General features: G+C 43.5%; 3 protein-coding genes across 3 annotated transcripts in view; all 3 read right to left on the reverse strand.

The window, feature by feature from the left end:
- LOC109952431 (calmodulin-binding transcription activator 2-like) overlaps window positions 1-848 on the reverse strand; it is a gene marked incomplete at its 3' end in the record, with an annotated part of 6,209 nt that extends 5,361 nt beyond the window's left edge. The window contains exon 1 of the mRNA XM_020587501.1: window positions 714-848. The remainder of the gene's footprint in view (window positions 1-713) is intronic.
- Window positions 849-2,132: 1,284 nt separating this feature from the next.
- Window positions 2,133-6,239, reverse strand: LOC109952439 (stress-associated endoplasmic reticulum protein 1). Its single transcript, XM_020587510.1, has 5 exons — window positions 5,970-6,239; window positions 4,646-4,721; window positions 2,641-3,342; window positions 2,434-2,485; window positions 2,133-2,326 (listed from the first exon to the last, which is right to left on the reverse strand). Exons 1-3 carry the CDS (start codon window positions 6,051-6,053, stop codon window positions 3,302-3,304), a joined length of 201 nt encoding a protein of 66 aa, XP_020443166.1. The 5' UTR covers window positions 6,054-6,239; the 3' UTR covers window positions 2,133-2,326; window positions 2,434-2,485; window positions 2,641-3,301.
- A 100-nt stretch (window positions 6,240-6,339) lies between these two features.
- Window positions 6,340-9,977, reverse strand: LOC109952438 (C-type natriuretic peptide 2-like). The gene is made up of 3 exons (XM_020587509.1): window positions 9,791-9,977; window positions 8,702-8,806; window positions 6,340-7,746 (listed from the first exon to the last, which is right to left on the reverse strand). Exons 2-3 carry the CDS (start codon window positions 8,804-8,806, stop codon window positions 7,435-7,437), a joined length of 417 nt encoding a protein of 138 aa, XP_020443165.1. The 5' UTR covers window positions 9,791-9,977; the 3' UTR covers window positions 6,340-7,434.

The raw sequence follows: 9,977 nt of genomic DNA on the forward strand, positions 1-9,977 counted from the left end.
GGCTAACAGCCGGTACACGGGTCTCTTTTAAGAGTTAGGACGTGCTAACCCCGGCCAGTCAGCGGCTCCTGATCTCTGAGTGTAGCACTTGATATACACCGTTTAAATAACAGCAGACAGGGGCCATAAAGATGTGTTTTGGGATAAAACAATCTGTTATAGCCCCTTTACCTTCCGCCTTCTGCACAGCCGCCATCTTCTCTTGCTATGACGTCACTGCGTAGTAACGGGAGAGGTGGCGGCCACGGAGCTAATCATTATTACTATTTATTTATGTATTGTTTATGCTGTGCTACAGGGCCAACGGGGTGAATCACACTGATCACCACTGCAACAGCTACAGGAGCCTGGACTGTGAAAATGCAAACATTGCAGACTAACACAACACTGAACTTAGTTTTTGATTCAGTTACGGTTTCAGTGGTCAGTGTGCAACTTTCTTCTCATATTATTAGAAGAAATATACTCCAGAAGGCGTTAAAATGGAGAGGAGAGCACCCGGAGGACACAGGTGGAGCAGGCAGCTTTGGCTCCTGCTCCTCCTTTTTACCCACTTACTGTAGTTAAAAGGTTAAATCCTTACTGCTGTGTAAAACTCTCTTCCAGATCTTGTGTTGTTTTATTTTTTAATGGTGATGTCACCGTTTCCCCAGATGCTCCGTTGTGGGTTGCTGTCCCTGTGGATTGGAGCCTGGTGTGAGAAGTGCATGTACCTGTATTTAAACTTGGCTGCATTAGTCAGTGATGGAGGCCTGGTGTGTTTGGGTGCAGTTTATTGCCATGAGCAGCAGCACCACACAACTCGTCCTCATTCTGATGTTTGCTCTCTTTACTTCACTGTGAACTTTGACATGTTTCTGCTCAACCTTTGAATAAATGTGGCTTCAGTTCTGCTTCAGTCCAGCAGGAGGCGTCATCATAATTTCACCAGCAGGTTTCAGTACTTTCTGGAACATCCACTTTCCTAATCTTAGAAGGACAGAGACCAAAGGTGTTTAGAGAAAAATATCTGTGGTTTATTTTGTATAAAAGCGGAGCATGTCGTCCAGCTTCACCTTTCCAAACTAAACCACATGATGCTTTGTCGGCTGAAAGCTGGCGAGCTGCAGTCAGACTGAAGGTTTTAGTGATGGAGGCTCCTCAGACTGAACTGTTCACATCAAAACAAGAACTGTAAACTAATTCAGACAGTCTGGATGCGACCTCTGTTTTTTGGGATGTTATGACAAAAAGGACCAAACTGCTGATTCAGATCATTACATACAAATCCTGTATTTTACATCGCTGCTGCACAAGCTGTCAAAACAACAAAAAAGAAAAAAGTGTGAGAAGGAAAGAACATTTGGGGCCAATTTCATTTCCCCTTTACTTCCCAAAGCATGTTTAAGGGCGGTTTTGTTGCTGAGGACGTCTGCCTTTCTGGCCCTTTAGTCACTGCAGACAGTTAATTGTCCAGCACCAAAATGAAAATCAAACAGAAACCTGCATAAAAGCATTTATTTCACATAATATAATTTCTTTTTCTGTAGGGGTTGCTGTTTATGGTGAACGTTGACCAAGGCTCCCCACTGTCTATTGTTTCATTAAGGTTTTTTAAGGGGGAACAAAGTCACATCTCAGGTTCAGCACAGTCTACAATATGACCATCACTTCATCTGTCCAGCAGCTCGATATAAAGGGCGACTCCATTAAGCCCCGAAATCAACAGTTCATGACTTTAAAAGCTTAAAATAATAAAAACATTTAGTTGAATGTAATGTTTGCACTGAGCGTTTATAGAAATAACAAGGTCAAGACCTTTCTGACAGGGTGCCACAGCTCATCTTCAGGGTTATTGTCCCTTAATTCATCCAACTGTGCAGCTTTGTCATGTGTTAGTCTGTATCTGCACACATGTTGTTTCTCTGCTGCAGACTTGCACACACAAATGCATGGCTCTGGAAGCTGATGGAGCTTTCTCCACACTGCTCTTCAGCCCCGTTACTGAACCAAATGTGACTTAGAAAGGTCCGAGCACGTCTGAAGTGAAATGTGTTTGTAATGGATGTGATGCGGGCTGTCACAGAGACGCCGTGTGGTTCAAATGTGGAGAGAAGCTCTGACGTTTTCACACATTCAGTGTTGTTCACATGAATAATTAAGCTTTTAATGTGAAATATTTACAGAAGGTGTAGAGTATTTCCTGGTGCAAAAGTTTCAGATACCTTCTTTAGCACATACTTTATATGGTACTAGGTGAAAGTCTGCAGGAACCACACGCAGCACTCAGCTGGTAAGAGCTCACTGACGCACTGGATTCAGCTTTTTCCTCTTGCTAAAATCTGACCTGTATATGGTACTAGGTGAAAGTCTGTAGGAACCACACGCAGCACTCGGCTGGTAAGAGCGCACTGACGCACTGGATTCTGCTTTTTCCTCTTGCTAAAATCTGACCTGACATCCTGTTTCACTGATCAAATACAACAGCAGCTCAATCTGATCGTATCTGAGGAAGAAAGCTCAACTCGTACTGCTAAAACCACTTGTGTCAGAAAGCTGGACTAACATCTGATTTATGAATCTGTCGCAGCTTTACTTTGCATCTCACATGGTTTCTGTTCCTGATCAGTCAAATACAACAGCAGCTCAATCTGATCGTACCTGAGGAAGAAAGCTCAACTCGTCCTGCTAAAACCACTCGTGTCAGAAAGCTGGACTAACATCTGAATTATGAATCTGTCGCAGCTTTACTTTGTATCTCACATGGTTTCTGTTCCTGATCAGAGTTTCTGTGGGGACTTTAAGCCCTCCATGTTTTTACCAGCACTGTACTTGGTCTCGTTTCTCGGACACTCGGCCACCATCGGAACAGCAGACTTTACAGCAGAGCTCAGTCCTCCACAAACTGAGCCAAACAAGCACAAACAGGGTCCAGGGCTTGACAAGGAAACCCACCTGAACCCTGACAAACCATGAGGAGGCTTTACAGGATTTGTAGTTAATGAGATTTAAAAACCAGCGGTGTGGTCCTGTCGCCCAGAAACCAGACTCAGCTGGACGACAGCATCAGACTGAGAGCAAGGTTTAAGACTTCATGTGACAACAACCACCGGCACAAATCAATAACCAATATCTGATCAGCTTCATCGACAGTGAGGAAAGTAAAAACAAAATGTTTACAGCAAAGAGAAAGAGAGAAGTTACAGTGAGAGGAAAAAACTCCACAGGAACAAATGTGTGTGTATGTGGTAGCCGGGGTCACGATGGCGACATGGCCCCTCTCTCCTCCATGTGACAGGCTCAGCTCCAGGGTCAAAGGTCATCACATGCCCTGTCTGATGCTCTGGATGATCTGGAAGATGGCTGCAAAAGAGAAACCAGTCAGGTCAACAATCGCTGATGAAATGCAGCATCTACATGGTCGCGTTTGACAGGACTCAACAGCTGAATATAACAGCAATTCTTAAGTATACGACTGTGGTGGTACATAAGACTGAATGTTTACTGTAGAAGGTATCAGAACTCAAAGCCGCTGAGAACCCGACTCCTGAGCTGTGGTCAGTCTGAGGCTCCTGCAGTACAAGTCATCACACACACGAAAGAATCTCTCAGGTAGCTCCACGGCTACAAAATACAGATGAGGACACGACAAATATCCAACTGTTGTGGTTTGAGGAACCTAGCAGAACCTAGAACCAGAACCCAGAGGGTTGGTGTCATTTCATAAAGAGTGAGATGTTCCTTGAACATCAGTGGACCCTCTGCAGCCAAACACCTGTACACACACACTTCTACTGCTGTAACAGGACGAAAGCCAAAGTGAAACACACGTTCCTACGCTGACATCCATCATCTCCTCTGTCAGCGTTTCATAGCAGGTCAAATATGAAGAATACGTTTGAACAGAGACAAGCTTCACCACAGAGGGGAGGTCAGTAACACGAGCTATGATGATGTCACCCTAAGAAAGGAAGTGATCTCATGGCACCGATCTTCCTGGGGAAGTGTGAAGAAGTCGGACTGTAACTGGCTGACACGGCCCACGACGACACATGGTGACCGGCAGCCTCAGCTTCCTCTAACTTACACCAGCTCGCACCATGACTCAGCTGGTTCTACTGGTTTTCTAACACTGAGTTAGGGTCCACAGTGAAACCTTGTCTTCTGTGTGGCCAAGCCTTCACCTGGATCTCGTCACGTGACGCTACAGTCACACTGTTACTGAGAGTGAGACACTACGTCACGGTCACACTGTTACTGAGAGTGAGACACTGGAGTTAACACCAAGATGCCCAACGTGGTTTTAAGACCTGAGCCCACAACTCTGACGACACAGGACGCTTTGTTTCTGTGTTGCTGGAAAATGAAGGAAAACATCAAATGGTGTTGACTTTTTTCTTCGTCACATCAAAAGGCACCACTGCAAATTACACACTGAAATATACAGTGTGGCATTTATCTGACAGCATCATGACTTCTTTCAAACTAACTCAGCTGCTGGGTCTGAATTCAAACCAAAAACAAACTTTTCACAGCTGATATCTGGGAAAACTGATTCAAGACTACTCCAGGACCTTTTCAAGGACTGGTGACACAGAGCTGAGCTTCAGAAACCGCTGAGAGGAGAGCAGATCAGCTGTACAGGAAAGAGCGCGCAGCAACTCACCTGATCCACAAACCACAAAGACAAACAGCGCCAGCAGCCACGGACCCACCGGAGACTTCTCATCATTTACCGGCCTCTGAAAAACACAGTCACAGGTCCACGAGAATCAGTGACAGACAACGTGTCTGCAAATATTCTGATAACTGATCGATGATTTCAGTCACGTTTGTGTGCAAAACGGCCATAAGTTTTCAGAAGTGAGAATTTGCTCTTTATCTTGGTTTTACATTGCAACTCGCTCAGCATTTGTGGATTCTGGACTATTTGTCAGACAAAACAAGGCATCTGATGACATCAGAACTGTTTTCTATTTATAAAGAAGATTCATCTGCAGCACCAAGACCTTCACAGTGGAACAAAAATTGTTCATTTTGGACAAACTTGACGGTCTCACTGCATCACACATTACAGTAGTGACCGTGTTAACAGTCGACAGAGGTGTCTATGGGCAGCAGATCACAAACTGACCACAAACCGACAACAGCAGAGCCAATCATTGTGCGTCCACATTCAACCATTTACATATAGTTTGCTTTCTCAGGTTAAGGCTCAGTACAGAATAACATCACTGACGTTCACTGGACCTGTATCCAGAGGCTGTGAAAGTTCAAGTACAGCTTGGTGCTGCAGTGTTTGGGGGAAACTGACAGTACTTCCGGCTGGGTGAAGCCCTTCTTCAATTCGTCCTGAGTATAACTCACGACTTATTTAAAATAAACCCATCTGTTGTGCGTTCAGTAGCGTCGTGCACTTCGCCTCCGCCCACTGCGGTGTTTCCCACGGACATAAGCGGCTCTGGCTATCAAAAACTTAAACATCTTATCAGTCAAGTTACGATCTGTGCATAATATGTCTGCCGAACATAAGATCATCTGTAAGGCCTTCCGAAAGTAGTCTTACTTAAGCTTTTTATAGTTTGTAGCTGTATGCACATGTACAAATCACATTACTGTCACAGATTTCTGAAAGGGGTTCGGTTCTTTTCGTCTTTACACGCATGTTATCCGGTCCCCGGATGACACTGGCCAGAACTACACTACTTCTGCGTATATATAGTCAACACGATATATAACATTAAATGCATCTAACTGCAAAAGCTTTATTGTGTGCGATTATGCAGAGCTGACGGAGACCACTAGAGTTCCTGTCGAAGCTAAGGCTAAAGCTAGCTGCTTCCTGGACATGCTTGCGTTTTGCCTACCAACCTAAATTACTGAATGACCGCTATGCATTTTTAACAACACACAGAAACCACACGGCACCGGGCTATGGCTGCACGACAACGCCAGAAACAGCAGGTCACTGTGAGCCTGGCTGTCAGTACCGATGTCTTCTGGACGTGTCCGCGCTGTGTGATGGTTTTGCTGTGCCGCTCGTTCGCCACTTTCATTCGCTGTACCGCCGACATGTTTCGGTTTTAAGGACCGGTCCGGACCACGAGGACGGAGAGCCAGGAAAACCCGGGAGAAAGAGGTGTAGACCAAGCCGATGACAGTGAAGCTGTCCCGCTGGAGGAGAGTCTGAATTTCCGTGTTGTTGGATAAGTAGCGTCAGACCTAATGCTAACTATTAGCTTGGTGAATGAGCTAACCCTGTAGCCGCTGACCTCGTCACGTGACAGGGGGCCGTTAGACCGATTAAAACGCCTTCCTGCTGCCCCCTAGTGACGGGAAAATATTATTTTCATAGAACGCTGGAAGCTATCAGAGGGATTATATAATCATTTTAATATTCTTTAAACATTTGGTGACAGTTCACCACTATGAACCAGACACGATCCAGCATGAACATGACTAAAATGAAGCGACATGAGCCAAGTTTTTATTTATTGTTTTATTTATTGCAGTCAGACTGCAGTGGTCCACAAACACACTCAGGTACACAAACATCTGCATGTTTAATACATGGTCATGTCACACACACTGTTTGCTTCTGGCTGTAGCCAGGGGTCAGGGGTCAGAGGTCATCAGGATGACCTGCATCTATGGCATCTACCTCACTACACCAGGGCCCATATTTATGTATTTAATATAGTCTTGACCTTAGTGGAAGAGAAAAGTGAAAACCTTTCACCTTTACTCACAAGCTTGAGAATAAAAAAACTATTTATCAAAGTAGTTTTGACATTAACTCTGTTAAATGTTAAAGAGCTGCAGAGTCTATGGTTCAGATCCTCTATGACCAAAGGACAGAAAGAGAGCGTAGCACATCACATTTTCTGTCTCGTGATAATAATAATAGTGATAATGAAATTAGCTGAAGCTCAATAATTAAGAACAGAGTAGTTTTAGTTGATTATTTTCATCTGAGCATCTGATTGGCTGTTGTGCCACTTTGTCATGCATCAGGCTGAGGGTTAACCCTAGCCCTAACCCTCAGCATGAGCACGTCGTCTGTCCGTCTTGTACAGTTAGACTGTGACTTCTTGCAGAGCAATAAGTTAACAGCTGTTTTCCTTGGCAGTGCCATTCTCACCAGTTTGACCAGTATGGGCCCTGTTTTCCTTACATTTAGTCCTTCATTAGTAAAGTTTCCAACATGAAGTCTCTGAGTGATGCACCAGGTGGTCCTGGAGGTCAGAGGTCATGCAAGGTCAGCTTGAGGTCACCTCAAATGACATCATGCAGGTAAAAATAGCCGATGCAACATGAGGTGGTGTCAGGTTTTCTCAGGGTCATGGGTTGTTGGTGGTTACTGTGGTGACCTCCTGAAGCATCCCACAGCTGGGCGTTACCATGTGAACGTCCAGGGAGGCAGTCACCATAGCAACACGAACACACGCTCTGTGTCTAACAGCCCAGTCCACTGATGGAGCCAATGCGGTCCATCTTCATCCCAAAGCATCCTCTTCCTCCAAACATCGACTTCCGGCTCCACCTCCTCATCTTGGCCTGTTGTTGTAGGAAGTCGAGGAAGAACCGAGGGACCTCCTCCTGTCTGCCAGCCAATCCCCTCGCAGTGCTGTGACTCACAGCCAGTCCTCCAGAGGGAGACAACGAGGAGGGGGTAGGGCGTCCAGCTGAGCCCTCTGTGATGTCATCTGAGGTGGGTGGGGCCAAGATCAGCGAAGAGAGATGGGAGCCAAACAGAGAGTGTAACACCTAAGGAGAGAAAGACGAAAGTATCGTGAACCTTATTTGTAAACACAACAGCTCGTATTCATGTGACAACTGCTCCTGTATAAGAGCAAGACACCAGCACTGAAAGTGTCTCTCTGTGGTCGTGTTTTTGTGACTTTGTGGTTGTTTTGTGTTTGTTTGTGGTCACATTCTGTGTCTTTGTGTTTGCTTGTGGTTGTTTTGTGTCTCTCAGTGTCTTCTTCAGATGAAGTAGAAGTTTCAGGTTCTGCTCATGTAAAAGCTGCAGCTGACTTCACTGTTTAATATTTCTTTCTTTGCCCTGCAGATGAGGAGGTGCTGTCTGACTGCCACAGCAGATCCACTGACTCCCTTCTGCACACAAACTTTACTAAACACTAGAGCACAGAAGATTAAATGTCACCTCCTTTTCCCTAAAGCAGAGCTGTTCTAATTGTCAAACAGCTGTACTGACCTGAAGGAAATGTCACTGTGCAGCTGTAACATGAAGGGTGAAAATAAAAAATGTCTTTTTACATGAAGAAACTCTGATGTTGCTTGAGGGCCCAGAGTCAATCACATGACAGATATGATGCTATTGGTAACCGGTCCTAAGGAGGGTCAGTGAACTGTGAGATGAGCCCATACAGGTCACGGAGCTCCACAGGGCTCCATCACTGGTCCTCTACTTTCTGATTTATGTTTGAATTTTAAAAAAACATGAGGATGATGAAGAGTAATGCTGCAATGGAGCTAAAGAGGAAGATGATGAAACAGATGATGAAGAAGAAAAAAGGATGACAATGAGTTGAAGTCTATAGTGCTTACTGAAATGAAGATGGACATGATGGTGGATGATGATGGGGCAGATAAGGATCATGAAGACGAGGAGGAAAGGTCAAAGAAGATGAAGAAAGAAAACACAGAGAAAGACGTGAAGATGAAATCAATGAAGATGAAGACGATGGTCTCCACAGACCTGTTTGTCATCTCGTTGAGGTGAAGGCCTTAACTCCACAGCGACGGCGAGGAAGAGGAGGAGAAGGAGAATAAAAGAGTAGGAGGAGGAAGAAGATGAAGCCATCTTTATTTGGAGCAACAAAAAAGGGAAGACAGACAAAAAAGATTAATCAAATAACGCCATGGCATCAGACTGTCCTGCGTCCTGATTGGCCGGTTCATTCATTTCCTGTGGTCCACTCAGTAGCTGTTGTGGAGCTTTCAGTCATAACGTGTGAGCTTTATCATCATCAGATGATGAGGACCTTGTTGGACATAATGACAGGTAGGCCAGCTCCATCTGCTGAGGAAGACCATGTCATATGATTATGAGCTAGGCTAGCTGTTTCCCTGCTTCCTGTCATTATGCTAAGCTAAGCTACCTGGCATTCCCAGGAGGCCAATCACTGTAGTTCCCAAAATGTTGAACTTTTCCTTTAGTTTCCAGACACTGTTGTTTTTGATGTTTCTTTAAGCTTTGAGGGGATTTTAAAAATTTGTTTTTATGTATTTTTATATATTTTCTTTATCAGGGGACAACATGATAAAATCAATTATTAAATCATTTAAATTAGATTTTAAAAATTGGTTTAAATTTAGAAATTAAATTTAGATTTGTGTAACAAATAAAAAAAAGAAAAGTAGATTAGATTTTTTAAAACATACACTGATATTTTCTTCCATTAAATTATATTAGATGAATAAAAATTGGGTTTGTTATATTCAGATTAGACAAAATTAAAAAATTATATCAAATTCTAAAATTATTTAAATTAAATTAATTAGATTTGTATAAACTAGATAAGATGTTTTATGTTAGATCACATTAGATTTAAATGGTTTTAATATTAGATTAGATTTCATTGTTGACATCAGATCAGTTTAATCAGTTCATGTCCTAATCTATATTATAAAATGACATTTTATCAGTTAAAAATAGATCAGTTGGAGTTTATTGATCTCTATGAGGTCGTTCCAGCAGCAGGTGGAGCAGCACTAACACTTAAATGTTACCATGTGTAAAATAGAGACATAGTCTTTAACAGGACAATAAAACAGCAGAACTTACTGAAGAGAAATGTTCCAACAAAATCCAAATTTAAAAGCAGAAGTCCCAACAAACTCCACAGGGTCCTGCTGGTCGTCAGTCCGTCATGTGACCTGCACAAACGTTTTCCCTCTAAGTTATTAAAAGTGATTGATTATTGGTCGTGCAGGACTGAGAAGTTTTGATGTTTTTTTGAATGGACTATGGT

Source organism: Monopterus albus, unplaced genomic scaffold (genome assembly GCF_001952655.1).
Source record: "Monopterus albus unplaced genomic scaffold, M_albus_1.0 scaffold460.1, whole genome shotgun sequence".
Taxonomy (NCBI): domain Eukaryota; kingdom Metazoa; phylum Chordata; class Actinopteri; order Synbranchiformes; family Synbranchidae; genus Monopterus; species Monopterus albus.